General features: G+C 49.1%; 1 protein-coding gene across 6 annotated transcripts in view; it reads left to right on the top strand.

Annotated features, from left to right (window-relative positions):
• TECTA (tectorin alpha) overlaps window positions 1-18,031 on the top strand; it is a 66,096-nt gene that overhangs the window by 19,982 nt on the left and 28,083 nt on the right. For 5 of the 6 annotated variants that reach the window (XR_013348578.1, XM_077839658.1, XM_077839657.1 and 2 more), the window contains 6 exons: window positions 2,672-3,084; window positions 3,534-4,104; window positions 6,132-6,724; window positions 9,397-9,970; window positions 14,021-14,631; window positions 16,414-16,975. Coding sequence is in view for 5 of the 6 variants with exons in the window: in XM_077839658.1 (XP_077695784.1) it covers window positions 2,672-3,084; window positions 3,534-4,104; window positions 6,132-6,724; window positions 9,397-9,970; window positions 14,021-14,631; window positions 16,414-16,975 (3,324 nt within the window). In the remaining variant the exon portion in view is untranslated. The remainder of the gene's footprint in view (window positions 1-2,671; window positions 3,085-3,533; window positions 4,105-6,131; window positions 6,725-9,396; window positions 9,971-14,020; window positions 14,632-16,413; window positions 16,976-18,031) is intronic. The other variant, XM_077839662.1, reaches the window with a different exon arrangement.

The raw sequence follows: 18,031 nt of genomic DNA, 5'->3' as shown, positions 1-18,031 counted from the left end.
AATATGCTGCTGCTGTTGCTTTGCTATGGTATTGCCCGTATTCTTTGCAACTTGCGTAAGGGTAGACTGTAAACGCTCTGGGATAGAGGCTGCCTCTTTGGAAGGCAGAATGGTCTAGTGGTTGGTGTGGGGGACTGAGAGTCAGAAGACTTCGCTTCTCGACCCTACAGAGGTCACTACATTTCCTAATGATGGTCGCCTGATGCCAGGGATGAAATCCTGACCCTGTTGTGGTCAATGGAAGTTTTGCTAGTAGGGCCAAGACTTCATCCCTGGGTAGCAAACCCTTAGTGGTGTAGATTGGGTAAGCCACGATAAGCTGCAATTTGCACTGGGGCAACTTAGTTTGGTTTCAAGCAGGGCTAGTCCAAATAACGGCTTTCCCTGTCTCCACTAAAGGTTTGCACTGCGGCAGCTAAACCAGTGGCTGCATTTGGCATCAGTGACTGCAATTGGGACAATTTGCTAGCATGGAGAAAGCCTAACTTCACGGCATTTTAAAAGGGGTGAATGGGCCCACAAAGAGCGGGGAGTCTGTTCTTTTGTCTCGCATATGGCTGTGTAACTCATTAATGTCAATGGGAAGCTATAATATACGCTGGCCTTGTTCCTGTCCTTCTGTGATGTTAGTATCCGGCTGTAATTAAAAGCCTACATTTCCCACACCTCAAAGTTAGAAACCTGTGAAACTAGGGGTTTAAATTCTTAGTAAGGATTGAGATCCCTGTACTTTCGGCATTGCAGATAAGCTAGAGTAACAACAGCAAAAGAGACGCTTCTGGCTGGCCTGATGAAAATGCCATCGGTGTGAAAAGACAATACTCTGATTTCCTTTCCCTTACTTCTGAATTATGGATTGCCGCTTCTATGCATAGGATAAATTCAATGGCCCTGCACAACCTGCTGGGTATGTCAGTGTGCCATTGACTGTCCATAGGTATAAAGTAACAGAAGCACTCATTGTGATACCAGGGGGACTTGGTGGCATGAAGATTATTGCATTATCGTTTTACAAATAAAACTGTCTCAAGTGTCTCCTTCGCTCCTGAAATCTTTGTAACAGGAGAGAATTTTCACTTTCTGCTGGAAGCCTGAAATGTCGAGGATTGAAAATGTATACTGGTCTGAGATCTGCAGTTTGTTTATATGCAGCCCTCGACTAGTGCTGATATAGCTCTGCTAGTCCAAAGGGCCTGCGTAGCCCCTAAAAAAGTTCAAGGTCTGATGTACTGCAGGGATGGTGTCCCTAGCCTCTGTTTGCTGGAAGCTGGGAATGGGCAACAGGGGATGGATCACATGATGATTACCTGTTTTGTTCATTCCCTCTGGGGCACCTGGCATTGGCCGCTGTCGGAAGACAGGATACTGAGCTAGATGGACCATTGGTCTGAAGCAGTATGGCCATTCTTATGTTCTAAGCTTGACCCACCAATGCTCAGAGTGAAGGCTGAAATTTTCAAAGGGACTTAGACACACAGTTCTGTCTTCAGGTTAATGAAAGCAGTGCATCTAAATCCCATAGATGAATATGGAAATCACAGCTGACAGCTCAATGCCATTTGTAAGAGAAGAATCTCAACTTTTCAGTGGTAGGAAGTGGGTCTGAGCAGGTTTGTTTTGCCTAATTTGGAACCTACTTGAATATCGTGGGCTTGAAAGGTTGGCTCCAAAGCAAACATAATTGGGGTCTCATTATGTTTAGGAGAGATTTTTGTGGTGGAAAGAAAAAAAGAAAAAGAACAGAGAACATGAGAGAGAGGAAAATCCAGGGGAGAGATGAGCAGAGGGTGGGCAGAGTGAAAAACAAATACAGAGAGGATGTGAAGAGGGAGCAGATGGAAGAGAGAGAGACTCTAAATTGGTGGGGGAAGACCCTTGTTTTTGCCAGTCTGAATTCTTAGATCTTCCTCCCTCCTTTCAGGTCTCCATTCAGCTAGAAAAACATAAAATAGACTTCCCAGTAAAGTGTCGTTACACTGCTGTTATGCTGTTTGATAATTAATAATTGCTAATTCATATAACCCAAGGCCAACTATGTTATGGAATTACTTATCAATATGACTTTGATTTTATAGTTAGTACATGTATTTTTAGAATTCAGGTACATTGACGATGTTGTGTTTGTTCCATAATTACTCTGTCACCTTCCAGTTGTGTGAAATTAGTAACTACAGCTATCAAAAGAGTTAATTATAGTGTAATTACAGAATAATTACCATGGATTCACAGTCACTCTTATAAAGGGTAACTAAAACAGGTTGACTTACTATATTGCAATATATTAAGCACCCATGACTTCAAATTCCAGGGAGAAAAGGTTCATGAACCCAAACTAGTTCTGTGCACTCCCCCCCTCCCCAAAATAGTTTGAGCAGTTCTCAAAACTAGAAAATCTTAAAATTAAAGTTAAGCATGTGTTTCCAGTGCTTTGCTGAATTGGGCTGTGACATGTTATAATGCTAGAGGGCGGTGTGATGTTATTTGCCATATCACATGGGACGCCCTGTTAGAAAGGTACTGAGCTGGTGGTCCTGCTTTCAAGGCCCGTAAACTTTCCCAAGTGTTGGACCCGGATCAGAAAGAACAAATGACTTGGAACTCTTGATTGTTCTTCTAAGTCGCGTCGCGGGTCCTGTGTTCTGACAAGTAACGCAATGTGGGGTTCTTTTAGGGCAGTTTCTCCATCCAGGCGAGATATTCTGGGACAACGCCAACTGCTCCACCAAGTGTCGCTGCCTGGACTTTAACAATGAGATCTTCTGCCAGGAGATGGTTTGCGGCCCCTACGAAGCGTGTGAGCAGAAGGACAAGTTCTACCAATGCGTGCCGGTGGAGAGCAGCACCTGCGTGGTGTTTGGAGACCCACACTACCACACCTTCGATGGCTTCCTCTTTCACTTCCAGGGTTCCTGCGCCTACCTCCTTACCCGGCAGTGCTGGCCAGAATCTAACCTGCCCTTCTTCAGCGTGGAGGCCAAGAATGAGAACCGAGGTGGCTCCTCCGTCTCCTGGTTGAAGGATATCTCGGTGGAGGTTTATTCTCACAAGATCGTTATCCCCAAAGGGAGCTTTGGGAAAGTTAAGGTAAGAGCCCCAGCAAAGAAGGAAAACTCCTTCGGTCAGATCCTTGGCTGGTGCAAAGCGGTTTAGCTCTGTTGAAGTCAGTGGGTCTATGATGATTTGTAGCAGCTCAGGATCTGGACCAGTGTCTTTGTCTGGAATCCAGGCCTTGTAGGACTCCTCGGGGAGGTGGTGGGGAGGGGGAGTGTTAGTGTAGGTAGTGCTGAAAACTGGAAAGGCCCAAACCAGACCCTTAAAATCCAACCCTCTCTCCAAATGTTGTTGGGGCTGGATTGCAATCACTGGTTCCCAATTCACCATCTTGCTCAGATTCCAACATTGGAAGGGGCCCATTTCCCAGGATCCAGTTCAGCTGCTGCAGTGGAAATCTGGCAGAACCACCCCCTGGGCTCCTAACCGCGTGGAAACTCGGCCATTTTGCCTGATTTTACTCTTTTGCTTTGCTCCTGCAGGTAGACGATTTGGTGACCTCCTTACCCCTCTCCTTGGAACTGGGAGCCATAAAAATCTACCAGAGCGGTTTGTCAACCGCGGTGGAGACTGATTTTGGCATCTTGGTGACCTACGACGGGCAACACTATGCCTCCATCTCTGTCCCGGGCACCTACATCAACGCCACCTGTGGGCTGTGCGGGAATTACAACAAGGATCCTCAAGACGATACCCTTCGCTCGGACGGGAGGCCGGCGGCGTCGGTGCTGGACCTGGGGGAGAGCTGGCGAGTGTACCACCCAGAGTGGAAATGCTCCCCAGGCTGCTTAGACAACTGCAGCTTCTGCGACACGGCCATGGAGTCTCTCTACTTCACCCCCGAGTATTGCGGCTTCATCAACCAGACCGGCGGCCCCTTGTGGGAATGTGGCACCATTGTGGACCCCACGGCCTTCGTCCACAGCTGCGTGTATGACCTGTGCAGCATCCGAGACAACGGCACCGGCCTCTGCCAGGCGATCCAGGCTTACGCCTTGGTGTGCCAAGCCCTGGGCATTCCAGTGGGAGACTGGCGAACCCAGACAGGATGTGGTAAGTCTGCACGTACTCCGGCTGAACGGCTGCCCTGAGGAGGCGGGAGGTGGTTTCGGGGGCCTGCAGCAGACTCCCGTTGAAGTGAAAACCCTGCCTGAGATAAGCCCAGAGACGAGCCGGCGGGGACTTGATTGAGGCAGCCAGCGTTACGGTGAAAGTCGAGCAGTCCCTCCTTTCAATCCTGAAATGCAACACGAGAAGGACAAGGGCATGCCTAGTAACTAAAGGGCAGTTAGTGTTTTGAACAAATAGAAGGAAATTTGAGCGCCCTATGGAACTCAATGCTGGTGTGCCAGGTATTGTAGCTGGACTCAAGACAGGACTGGCTCATTTAATGGCCATTGCCATCAGCTGAGATGCTAAATCTAAATCTCTCCACCTGCTTTCTCTTTTTGCGCCACTTTTGTGCAGAGGGAACTCAGCTGACGTCAGCAGGGTTACTCCTGATTCATACCAGTGCGAGTGAGAGGAGAACGGGGCCCCGCGTCCCATAGTGCAGGGTGTAAGCTGACCCCCTCTGTGAGGTGTCAGGAAAGGACTTTTCCTTGTGTGTGCGGTGCTATCTGACTCTCTGAGTGCAATCGGGGGCGGGATATCACCTCAGTGATTTAGAGACGAAGGGGGTGTAATGGAGGCCTTTCGCCTACCTCCCTCTGAACCATCAGCCACTGCCAGGAGATGGGCTGCTAAATCTGACGCACCCAGTGTGCAGTGGCGACACCTGTGTCCCAGTTCGGAATGGCAGAAGTGGAATGGTTGCCTTTTTCCAGGCTACCCTCCGCCACAAATGTAACTGGTTAAAGCAAGTGGCTAAATTACCTCTGCCAGCCAGCGTATGTAGCGGTGTCAACCACAGAGCAGTAAGGGGATAATAATACTTATTAATAATGGCAATCTAATCGCATCTCTCTACCCAGGGATTCATGCCAGGCTCATTACTCTGGCATCAGAGTGCTGAATGGTAAGAGGGACAAGGTGGGCGAGGTCGTGTCGGTTCTGGGGCCAACTTCTGTTGCTGAAAGAGGCAAGCTTTCGAGCTACACAGCGCTCTTGTTCAGCCTCGAAGCTCAAGAGCTTGCCTCTTTCACCTACAGAAAAAGTTATGACCTCACCCACGTGGTCTCTCTAACAGCCTGCGACCAACACAGCTACAACACAGCAAACGATACTGCCTTATGATAAATTAGAAAGCAATAAGAGATAGATGATAACGAGAGAGAAATCCATATAGTAGGTCAGCGGTAATATTGAATACTAATGTCTCTTTTTCTATTTATCATCACCATACTTACTATCTGTCTGTTGATCATTGTCTTACATAGATAGGTAGACAGACGGACACATTATCTCACTTATCATTGTGGCATATGACTGCCTAATCATAATAATAATCCAAAGAGTAATAAGGGAATAGTAATAATTCATATAAAATTGGACAGCAGTCAGAGTTAGGAGGGAATCTAAATGAATGTAACTACCACCACCGGAATGGTGTCTGGGTCTATGAAATTCTCTGGGAGATTTTATGTCTCAGCCCATAGTCCCATCCCTGATTTCCTCTAATCTCTTTCCGTTCTCTCCCCTCTCTGATTTCTTGTTTCCTCCTCCTGCCCTCCCTTCATCTCTTATTCTCACAAGTTTCACAAGTAGAAAATTCGTGGGGGAACATAGATGAGGAGCTGTGTTGGGAACTGTGGGAGAGAAACCCACAGTGCTGTGAGATTGCGATGGGACGGGGAATGCTGTGGGTGTGAACCGGAAAAAGGACGGTTAGTGTGGGTGCTGAGAGGGCCCCATTCTGATCTCTTAGGTGTGTGAATTAGGAGCACTTTCTCTGAAATCAGGGTTAGGTGACAGCAGAAATTTTGGGCCAGATCCTCACTTGGTGTAAAGTGGCCCGTACGCTTTGGTGCAGCTCTGCTGATTTACCACAGCGGAGGATCTGGCCCGCAGTTGAAAACAGCTCGGCCCCGAATAACACGAGTAGCCTTGTAACAGCCTCTCCTCAACCTTCCCTCTCCTAGCTGCAGCTGTCCAGTGTCCAGAGTTCAGTCACTACTCGGTTTGCACCAACAGCTGCCCAGCTACATGTTCGGATCTAACAGCTCCGCTGGCCTGCAGCTCCCCTTGCACTGAGGGCTGTGAATGCAACAAAGGCCACGTCCTCAGCACGGACCAGTGTGTCCCCATCCACAAGTGTGGCTGCGATGTCGACGGCAGGTACTATGCCGTAGGGGAGTCTTTCTGGGCCACCGCGGGCTGCACGGTGCAGTGCCGGTGTGAGGACGGTGCAGAGATCAGCTGCTTGAACGTCACCTGCCGGGAAGGAGAGGTGTGCGCGGTAGAGAACGGCTACCGGGGCTGTTACCCCAAGCGAGAGAGCTTGTGCTTGGTGAGCCAGAACCAGGTGCTGCAGTCCTTTGACGGGGTGTCATTCATGTTCCCCCCGGAGCATTCCTACACCCTGCTCAAAACCTGCTCTGAGAGACCACACTTCCTGGAGGTTGACATCAGCAAAAAGAAACCCGAATCCAAACCTAACTGGCTCCGACCCCTGAGAATCCAGGTAGCTGGCCAGGAGGTCAAAGTTGGAGGTTCCAGCACATCTGAAATCAAGGTAAGAATCCTATCAAGGGACAGTCTTCAATTGCGGGAAGCGAGGGAGGAGTCTCTCTCTGCTGCTCACAGAGAGCAAGAGAGCTTTGTGCTTCCATGGCACATTGCATCTGAGAATCGCCGAACTCTTTACACATGTGATTCAAAAAAGTCTTGTGATTTGTCACCACCTCCACTGTGGAGGGTAACCGTGAGTGCTGTGGTACCCCCATCCCCTGGAGGTTTGGTAGCATGCCGGATGTACCAGAGGCAAGCTCTGTAGGCATCCCAAGCACAAAGCCCTTTAGGATGTAGCTGTCATTAGGTGCCCACAGAAACTCCCAGGGTCTGAGGAATACCAAAGGGCTGCTTTGCTGGGGCCACTAGAAACAAATGTTGCCGTTACCCTAAGCAGGATGGCTTGATGATACAAGCTAATCTCCCTAAGAAAGAGATGGTATTTATCCCCATTTTACAGAGGGGTAAACTGAGGCAGAGTGGCACAGCTGGGATTAGAGTCCAGCAGCCCTGACTCTTCCCACTAGACAACACTGCCAACACCAAAACATGCTGGTGGACATTTAGGTTGAGATTTTCAAAAGAGCTGCCCCCAAATCCCATCCTTAACCTTTGTCATCTCCGAAGACCCTGAGGGTTACGTCTATGCTGCAGTAAAACTCCGTGGCTGCACTGCGTCAGCTCATTCAGGCTGTGGGGCTATAAAATTGCTATGTAGATGTTTGGCCTCAAGCTGGAGTCCAGGCTCTGTGAGTGGGGAGGGTCCTAAAGCCCAGGCTCCGGCCTAACCTTGAACATCTATACTATAATTCTACAGCCCCTCAGCCTGAGCCCCAGTCAGCTGACACAGACCAACTGTGGGTGTATTATTTGCACCTGATTGTTTTGTCCTTCTAACTGAGAGAGGCAAAGCAGGGTGGGGGTGGAGGGGACAGAGGCTGAGCAAAGAAAACAGACGTCCCGGAATGAGACAGAGCACGGAAGACGAAGGATTTAATTTGTAGCAGATCCAGACGCTACTTGGGAAAGCTGGTGCTGGGAGCGACTGGCCCATGGGGACTCTGAACGGATGCCAAGACAAAAGGGACGTAGGTGGAAATCAATGTACGATGCCTGTACGGCAAGTCTGTGGGTTTTATTAAAATACCGTTTCCTGCAGAGCCTGGGGTTACAGTGTAGTTATAGTCAACAAAACAGCTATGGAAAACAAGGAACCTTCTTACTGAACGGTTTTGTTCCCTGTGAGGCTTTGCTTGCTTTATTGTCACCAGTGAGCTTTTGCTCTTCTTAGCCTTGCTGAGTCAGGACAGCCACAGGAGAGAAGCGAGGATGCTCTTCTGGCTCATGCATCGTTAACTAAAGTCACTCTTGCAGTTCTCGGCTGAGTTCTGCTTGCTGAATGTTACTAGTGGTGAAGGATGATGCAAGACACCGCTAGAGCCCATCTTGATTGGTCAAACCCCCATTCGAGTCTGTACTGCTGGCAATTCGATAAATCACTGATTTCTTGAGTGAGCAACTTTGATCAGGACACATGGACAGAAAAAAATCCAAAATCCATTACAGTATTACTTACAAATAGTCTTTGCAACCTTGTTTTAAGCCAGAGCTGCTTACAAATGAATGTGCTCTAGGAACATGGGGTGTCAAGCTGACAGCGATCCTTATTTATTCAGATCCAAATTTGTTGGTTTTACCAGCCACGAATGTCAGCATGGAAAGGGTGTCGCTGTCATACATGAAGCTGTGTGATACTCTTCTGCCATGCTTGCAGTTACACAGTTTTACCACTGCTTCACAACATACTGGGTAGTGTGCACGTGCACCACTGCTCTCTACTGGTGGCAATCAGAACTGCTGAACTGTGTGTCATAGGCTCCATACTGCTAATGGAGATTCTCCTGTAGCTTAAGACCTGTGCTCTTTCTTGAAGGAGAATTTTGGTTCTATCTCAGATTATTTACGTGTATTGTGGCAGCACCTAGGAGCCTCAGCCATGGACCAGAACTCCAATGTGCTGTGCACTGTACAAACACAGAAAAAAGGACAGTTGATACCCCAAAGAGTTTAAAATCCAGATGTTGCTATGAAGTTCCAGTGAGTTCTGTGTGCAGGGTGAAGGCAGCCATGAGGTTCCTAGATGACCCTGGGCTTGTTATAAAATATTCAACCTGCTCAGCTTACAATGGGCCCTCCCTTACCTTCCTGTTTTTTCCACTAACTCTTCAGTTCTAATCTCATGAGGGTGATGGGAGATGTAGCATAGATCAGTGGTTCTCATGCTGTGGTATTTGTCCTACTGGTGGCACATGGGTTGTTTTCAGGCAGCGTGCAAGCTTGGTTTGAAGTACAGCGTCAGAATGAGAATCCATTATAGAATCGTAGAATTGGAAGGGACCTCGAGAGGTCATCTAGTCCAGTCCCCTGCACTCATGGCAGGACTAAGTATTATCTAGACCATCCCTGACAGGTGTTTGTCCAACCTACTCTTAAAATAACTTAGCACCAGTTTAAATGCTTGTTGACCACGCTGTATTTGACACAGATGACGATGTGATGCAGAGCAATAGCACTGTCTGCTGCTAGCTGCGGGAGTAGGACACAAGGCTCTCTGCTTTCAGTGGTCACCTCCATCGCGGCGAGCATTTCACATCCACCACGCGCTTTCGTTTGCAGGTGAACGGCTATGAAGTGGAGCTGCCGTTTTTCCTCCCCTCCAGCCAGTTGGAAATTTATCGGAGCAAAAACGGCACGGTGATTGAGTCCAAAGGGCTTGTGAGAATCCAGTACTCCAACCTGGGCATGCTGCAGATACGCCTCTCGACCGCCTACTTCAACTGCACTGCCGGACTGTGCGGCTTCTTCAACGGGAACATCAGCGACGAGTTCTGCTTCCCCAACGGCAAGTGCACGGACAACCTGGTGGTTTTCCTGCAGAGCTGGACCACCTTCGACGAGATCTGCAATGGGGAGTGCGGGGACCTGCTCAAGGCCTGCAACAACGACTCGGAGCTGCTCAAGTACTACCGGAGCCGCTCCAAGTGCGGGATCATCAATGACCCCACCAACAGCTCCTTCCTGGACTGCCATGGTGTGGTCAATGCGTCGGCCTACTACAGAACGTGCCTCTTCCGTTTGTGCCAGAGTGGGGGCAACCAGTCGGAGCTCTGTGACTCGGTGGCTCGTTATGCTAGCGCCTGTAAGACCGCGGAGGTGGAGGTCGGTCAGTGGAGGAGCTTCAACTTTTGCCGTAAGTTGGGGAAAAGTCTTTGACTTTGGGTGGGGTGAACTTGAACTTCTTCTGAGGACAAATATGTTCATTTTTTTCCCTCCTCCCTTGCCATCTTTCCTTCCCCTCCGCCCCCAAATCCTTCCCCTCAAAGCTGTGCCTCCAGCCTGTGCATCTGAGGACTATCGACTAAAATGTTTTCGTGGTCCCATTGTGACAGATTTTCATTACTAATCTGCCTGGGGCCACAGTTGATCAGGCTGGGGCCACAGGATCTTTTTGGGGAGGAGATGACAAGGCACACCAAGTGTCTAAATTTTAAAGCTTTATTAATAAAATAATAAAATAACAGCAGAGAGTGCTGGGAACGCTCCCACGTCACTCAGGGGAAGAAAGAAAGCATTAACGCTCCAAGCCGTAACCCACTTTCATACTCACACACGCACTACCCAAGACTGGCCAGATCTGGGTGTAATGTCAGAAGAAAAGGGTGCAGGGAAGGTGGACGGGAGTGCTGTCCTGGGCCCAAGCCATCCAAGTCTGCTGTTGCTCTCTGAGTTGCTCCAGCTCTCGAGGGTTTTAAGTCCTGGGCACCTTGGGGGACATTCCACTCAGGGACCTCTGCTTCTGGTGCTCTTTGTCCCAGTCCAAACCGGCTTGCTGTGGCCTCCTCAGTTTCCCAAAACATCCTCGCTCTGGAGACTTTGTTTCCCCTTCTGTTGGCCTTCGCTGTCGCCGTCTCATTTGCTCTCACTGTTCTCGCTGCTATCTCTGTAGCTCTGCTCAACTTAGTTCTCCTCTTCTCACGGCTGGGCAGCTGCTGATTTCTCGTCGAGCCCATGACTTTGGGCCAGGGCCAGCATCTTATCTTCACATGGAGCTAGCTGAAGCGTTGAGTTAACCCGTTCTCTGCTCTTCTTCTTTCTCTCCCCTTGGCCTCTCATATTCCGCAAAGGAAACTTCCAGTCTCCACTCACACATCTTTGACCCTCCCCAAAATGCTTTGCGATGCTTGCAACAGTGTTAGCCACATACAATGCTGATCTGCCTTCCCTGGAGACTCCCTGAGGGAGGGGGCATCATTGGGATGTGACACCATGATGCAAAGTGTCAAAACGTGTTTTTGTTGGGCCTGTGCTATGCAGGAGGTCAGACTAGATGATCTTCTGGCCTTAAAATCAATGAATCTATTCAACATTTTTGGAGGGAGAAAAAAATGGCTTTTTGACCAAACCAAACATTTTCATGGAAAATTGTGAGTGTTTTTGGTCAGAGACCATCTTTTGTTCTGCGTTTATACAGTGCCTAGCACAGTGGGGTCCTGGTGTATGACTATAATAAATAATAATTCATAGTTAATAATATCTATTGTTTCCTCTGTTTAGGTTTTTATAAGGTTGCCCATCACTATCGTGTCTGGGTGCAACATAGATTCATAGGGTAAAAACCTGGCTTTGTTGAATTCAATGGGAGTTCAAAGGAGCCAGAATTTCACCTATAAATTTTAAGTTCAGAAGGGAACATTGTGATCATCTTATCTGATATCCTGCTTAGCACAGGCCAGAGAATTTCATGCAGTAATTCCTGCATCTAGCCCAGTATGACCTCACTGAACAGAACTTGATGCTCTGATTCACAAAAATCTCTGCAAATGAAGGCTTGGTGGTGGTTTTTTGCTATTTCACCAGCTTCAGTCAATACAGGTTTTTTGTAACAGTAGCCAATGATGCAAGAAGAAGTAGTCTCTTACGTCGCTATTTTAAGCCATGCATTGGGGTCAACAAAAGGAAATAGTCGGGGAGTTTCTTAACTTGTTTACCAGCTCCTTATTCAGATGAGCACCAGCTTCAGCCCCAGTAGCACTGTAGCAAAGTACAGTCTTGTGTTGCAGAAAGAAAACATTTATACTTGTCAGGAAGAATTGGCAAGTAAATGGGAAAATTGTACAAATTAAGAAGGTAATCTGGTTTGGGCACAAAAACACAAAGCTGTTGTTTTTTGTGCTCAGGCTGTTTTTTAAGCACTTGCAGACAGAGGTCTCCCAATTAAGTAATTTCATGATGGCATTTCAGGAGACATCAGGAGTTGTATTACACTGTGTCTGAGTGTTCCAGAATTGCAGAGGGATTCTAACAATAGTGTAAGCCATCAGCAGAGAGTAATTTGAATATGTTGTGTTTTTTTGCTGTCGCTGTCAGCTTGCCGTCGATGTTGTAACATTCATAATTCAAAAGCACGTGTAAAAATCCCACACCGCAGAAGTGCATAACAGGCAATGAACCAGCCTTCCTGTCTCAAACTGAGGGCTTATGGGAGTCTGTGGAAGGAGGAGGGAAGGAGAGGTGGCATGATCTAGGGGACAGGGCTCTCAGAGTCAGGAGACCTGAGGTTCTATTCCTGTCTCTGACACTGACCTGCTTTGTGACCTTAGACAAGTCACTTTCTTGCTCTGTGCCTCGGTTTCCCCTCCAACCTTTGTCCAGCTTGCCTGTTTAGACTGTAAATTATTTAAGCCAGGGACTATCCTGTATTGATACTGTAATGCAAATATTAATGGTGGTGATAGGAGAGAAGCAGGATGTGGACAATGAGTCCAGAAAAGTCGACCACCTTCAGTTTAGAATGGACTGTTGGCAAACTGATGTTTAGGCACAATTAATACAATAATAACATCATAATCCCTAGCTCTTATACAGCACATTTCATCAGTAGATCTCATCGTGCTACAGACTGCAAAGGAGGGCCAAATCAAAAGACGGATGGGCAAACTGAGGCACAGAGAGGGAAAGTGACTTAGCCAAGGTCACCTGGCAGAGTCAGTGGCAGAGTTGGGAATAGAACCCAGGACTCCTGAGTCCCTGTCTAGTACTCTATCCACTGCCTCCCAGTAGAACATAATGGTCTCATCATGCTGTTGAGGACATGTCACATGTAGTCCGTGGTTGTTATTGATACAGAACACTGATATGACTCTGCAAATGCGCACAGTGGCTGCACAAACTTGTCATAAATAACATCTGTTCCCTGGCTTAAAGAACTTGCCGTGTAAGGGACTGTGATCCAGCAAGGTGCTGAGCCCTCTGAGCTACTGCTGAGACCAGTGGGGCTTGAGCATACTCAGCATCTCCCAGGATGTGGTCCTGAGATCAAGGAGATGAGACCTGGAAGAATAAATAAACAGGAAGATGCAGAGAAGTAGGTGGGAAGGATTCCTAAAGGAGAAGGAGGAGAGATGGAGCAGATACGCAGAGGGGAGGTTGATCCAGGTGTAGGGGGATGCATTGGTAGAGGGTATGAAGCTGAGAGCGGGTAAAAGAGATGAAGGGAGCAGTAAGGCAAGAGAACCAGGAGATGTAGAGGAAGTGAGAGCCTAGAGGTGGAGGCCTGGAGCTAGGAGTTCTTGGAGGCAAGGGCAAAGAGCCTGAATGCCATGTGCTGGTGTGTATGTGGCGGCAGGGAGGGGACAGGAAGGGATTCATGGAGGAGGGCAATGCTGGGTGAGGAAGGTGAGTCTCAGACAAGGTTGCAGCTGTGAGCTGAAGGCAAAAGAAAGAAGTTAAGGTGTGATTCATGCGGTGAACTAGGTCAGCATCTCTGATGAAGACAGGTGTTTCAGACAGATGGGGCAGTCAAAGGGAAAAGGAGAAGGACAAGACCAGAGAGATGGAGGGGGAGAAACTCTGAGGGAGGCCAGGGGGGAAAATCCACAGAAATTTTCAAAAGAGCAAGAGGGCCATACTGAACTGGATCCTGAGATGAGACGGAGAGGAAGCCGCTGCAGGAGGCAGAGGGGGATGAGCAGGAAACCAGATATGGTGGCAGGATGAGGAGGGAGAAGTCAGAGGAGATGGGAGGTGAAAATGGGACAGGAGGATGCCGGGGCCAGGGAGGGGTACAGTTCTGTTTTCTTTCACAGTAGCTTGTGTGGCACTGTCCCCTATAGCACAACTTGCTCTTTGTCTCACTGATCCCACGTCCTCCTTCTCTCTGACCTGAATCTCCATCGCCGGTGACCGTGGAGCCTTTCTCCCCAATAAGCCATTGACGTTGTGTGTGTTTCATTGCCTCCAGCTCTTCAGTGCCCTGAAAATAGCCACTTTGAGGAGTGCATGACTTGCACCGAGACCTGCGAAACCCTGGTCATCGGCCCCGTCTGCGTGGACACCTGCATGGAGGGCTGCCAGTGCAACGAGGGCTTTGCCTTCCAAGGGTCCCAGTGTGTCCCCAGGAGCGAGTGTGGCTGCAGTTTTGAGGGGCATCAGCTCTCAACCAACCAGACCTTCTGGATGGACATCGACTGCCAGTTCTTCTGCTACTGCAACGGGTCTGACAACAGTGTGCACTGTGAGAACATCTCCTGCAAGGACGATGAGTACTGCCTGGAGGAGAATGGCCTCTACTACTGCCAGCCCCGCACAGATGCCTCCTGCATCGTCTCCGGCTATGGCCATTACTTGACCTTTGATGGGTTCTCGTTTGACTTCCAGAGCAGCTGCCCTCTGGTCCTTTGCACAACGATTTCCAGGCAGCGGGTGGAGAGGTCGGATACTTTCCCAGGATTCACCGTCACAGCCAAGAACGAGGACCGGGACCCGTCCCTGGCCTTGTGGGTGAAGCAAGTTGAAGTGGACGTCTTCAATTACAACATCGTCATCCACCGGGCCTACAAATACACGGTGCTGGTGAGTCGGCTGGTCATAGTATGACCAAGACGGTAGAGGGGTGGAGGGAGAGGCAGCAGGCTGGGGTTGTGGGACTCAGTTGAGCACAGGATACACTGCAATCTAATCGGGGATAGGGCAGGAGTTGACGCTATTGGAAGGTGGTGACGTTTTGGTAGATCCTGACCGATGGTCTTGTTCACCCTCGTCTGCTGTAGCTCTTGAGTCCTGAACAAATTCTGTCTCCAGAATTCCTTATGGTTCCTATCTGAGCATTTTCTGCTGCTCCGCATCTTTCATTTCATGAGGCTGCCATTGACTTGACTTTCTTAAGGGGCCTTCTGTTTTTCCCTGTGCTGCCTCCATCGTTGTATAGAGATCAACAGTGACATTTGTTTGTACCAATGCTTTCTGGAAGGATAAAACCCCAGCAAGCTGCATTGGAGGGTCCAAGCCTGTCTGTGCATATGAAACTCATGTGGGAACTCCACGGGGGAGCTGCATGAGGAGGACTTGCAGGATAACTGGGTAACCACATCAAGGCAGGAAGGGGATTGTATTTCTGAGCTGTCTTAAGAGCTGCAAGCAAAGTGGGTGAGGTTCGAACTGACCTACAAGGTCTGATTGTTTTCGGAGCAGAACCTGGCAGCTGGTAACGAAACAAGCTGCAGCGTGGTGTTAGAGGTGTGTCTTTAAGCTCTTGTTATGCATAGCTACCTAGAACTGGAGTCTGAATAAAACAGAGCTCTTGCAAAAAGCAGAAGCACTAAGTGATCACTGAACACCCCGTAGGGCATGATGCAGCGTCCTTGGGCAGCATGGAACACTTCTTAGCAGCAGGAAGTTCCCTGTGATGAGCTGATATTCCACTGGCGCTCATCTGGGCTGTCCATGCTGTCAGTTCCCCCCATTGGGGGCTGTGAGACAAAAGTCTGTGGAGTCTGGATCCTGGTGTCCCAATAGAACCTATTTCCAGTAAGAGCCAAAGCAAAACACTTAATCCAAACGTGCCCAGGCTTTGGGAATGTTCAAATTGAGATCCAAATCTGGGTCAGAACTTCATGGCTCTGGGCCCATTTCTAATTATTGTCACTTTTGTGGCCTCTCTGCCAAGTGGTAGCAGATGTCTGGGACCTGCAGATTGGTTTGTTGTGAGAGAAGAAATCTGTGATTTAGATTCTGGGTATTTTCTTAAGACATGTCAATGCAATCACCTAGACGTATGTGAGCTTGTTTTAATATGGCTACATTGGGTACTAGCACAGTGAAGCCCCAGCAGCAACTGCTTCAGCATGAGCTCGCCACCCGAGTAATTATCTAGGGTCCCAGGCAGGCTTGTACTACTGCGGCTTCACTGCTCAGGCACTCGAGGTAGCTGGAATAATGCTAGCTCAGGTATATCTACTCGAGCTGCAGTCGCACCCTGTGATTGCGGGACAGACGTACCCGTTGGGTAGCTTGTTTCTTTGCACTGTCTACACCAGTCCTGGAACAGAGGTGCTCACAAACAGCACACAGTATGGAAAAGGGAACCCCAGTCTGGAAAAAGCTGGGAGCCAGATCTAGCCCAGCTCCTGCCCAATGCAGCATCCCCCTGTGCTTCATCCAGGCTGTTGTTGTTGTTGTTGTTATAATTATTATGGTAATCATCACTTTCTTCTTCTAAGAGCTACATCACAGTTAGAGCTTGCACAATAGAGCATCTCCCATGAGGTGCATATCGTAAAACAAATGGCATCCCTTGATCCCACCTTCAAGTCCTTGCAGATTAATGATTACCCACCCGCTTCTGTGTCCTTGCAGATTAACAATGAGCGTCTCTACCTGCCCTTGAAGCTGGGCCAAGGGAAGGTGAACATCTTTGCCTTTGGCTTCCACATTGTAGTGGAGACCGACTTTGGGCTGAAGGTGGTGTATGACTGGAAGACCTTCCTCTCTGTCTCCGTCCCGCGAAGCCTCCAGAACAACACCTACGGCCTCTGCGGCCGCTACAACGGCAATCCTGGCGATGAACTGGAAACCTCCAGCGGGCTGGTGGCCTCCAACATCAACGACTTCGGCCAGAGCTGGGTGAAGCGGGACACCTTTTGCCAGGTGGGCTGTGGTGACAGGTGCCCCGCCTGCAGTAAGGTGGAAGGGTTCTGGAAACCCCAGCAGCTGTGCAGCCTAATCCCCAGCAAGAGCAGCATCTTCACCAAGTGCCATAGCAAAGTCAACCCCGGCTTCTTCTACAAGAACTGCCTGTTTGACACCTGCATTGATGGGGGATCTGTCCAAACCGCCTGCAGCTGGCTGCAGAATTACGCCAGCACCTGCCAAACCCAGGGAATAGCCATCACCGGCTGGAGGAACTTCACCTCGTGCTGTGAGCAGAACCTTTTCCTTCTACCTTTGCCCCTATAAATTACTTGGATGATCGTCTGCTTTCAGACCAGGTCCTCAGCTGGTGTCGCTCCACCGACTTCAATAGAGCAATGCCGCTTTGCACCAAAGGGTCTGTCTTTTTGTGTGCAAAAACTAAAGCTTCCCTCTCCAAAGAGAGGGGGACGATATGGTGAGAAAATGGCAATACACAGTAGACGGAGCTAGATTCAAATCCAGTCCAGTGGCTGTAACTGGTGCCATCTGATGGCTGTTCTGGGTGACTGGCGTGAGATGAATTTAGTGGCCTTGGCCCAGTTCCTAGTGGGCAAGTGTCTGCAACACAAAACCACCACTGCTCCTGGTGCTAATTGGCCCCCTGGTTGGCCACCTTGGCAGCAGGCACTGGGTGGGCCATGGAGACTGAGCTAGTTCTCGGTGATCCCTGCAGAGCAGTGCCCTTACCCATGCATAATCAGAGGAACTCAGTCTCCCAGACTGTCAGCCTGGCATTTTCCACTAGCACCCCAAGTCTGGTGACCAGGCAAGGCGAGGGAATCAGTGTTCAGGTCCCAGCCAAGCAGCGTAGGTAATCTCCGTAGCAGCTACATGGAGCTGCACTGCAAAGTTCTGAGAGGCAACAGCATCATAGACACCTCTGTGGAGGGATGAGCCTCATGAGACAGTGTTGCCCAGTGGATAGGGAACAGAACTGGGAGCCAGGACACCTGAATTCTGTTTCCAGCTCTGTCACTGACCTGCTCTGGGACCTTGGGCAGGTCATTGAACCTCCTTGTGTAGAACTTCTCATCTGTAGAACAGGAACCATGGTGGCCTAGTGTTGTGGAATGTTCTGAGATGCATGGCAGGAAAGCGCTATGCAAATGTTATTGTTATTAATGATAAGTATGATTGCCGTGGTGTCTGGCTTTTGTGGGGGGAGGTGGTGAATATGGGGGCGAGGAATCCTTGACACTTCAGGGATTCCTAAGGAGAAGAACCAAGGTTAGGCCCCATAATAACGACAAAACCAAAAATAATGGATTAAAAATTAAACTGA

Source organism: Eretmochelys imbricata, chromosome 22 (genome assembly GCF_965152235.1).
Source record: "Eretmochelys imbricata isolate rEreImb1 chromosome 22, rEreImb1.hap1, whole genome shotgun sequence".
NCBI classification, from domain to species: Eukaryota; Metazoa; Chordata; order Testudines; family Cheloniidae; genus Eretmochelys; species Eretmochelys imbricata.
Note: the sequence above shows the minus strand (reverse complement) of the source record. Positions and strands in the feature narration are given on the sequence as shown.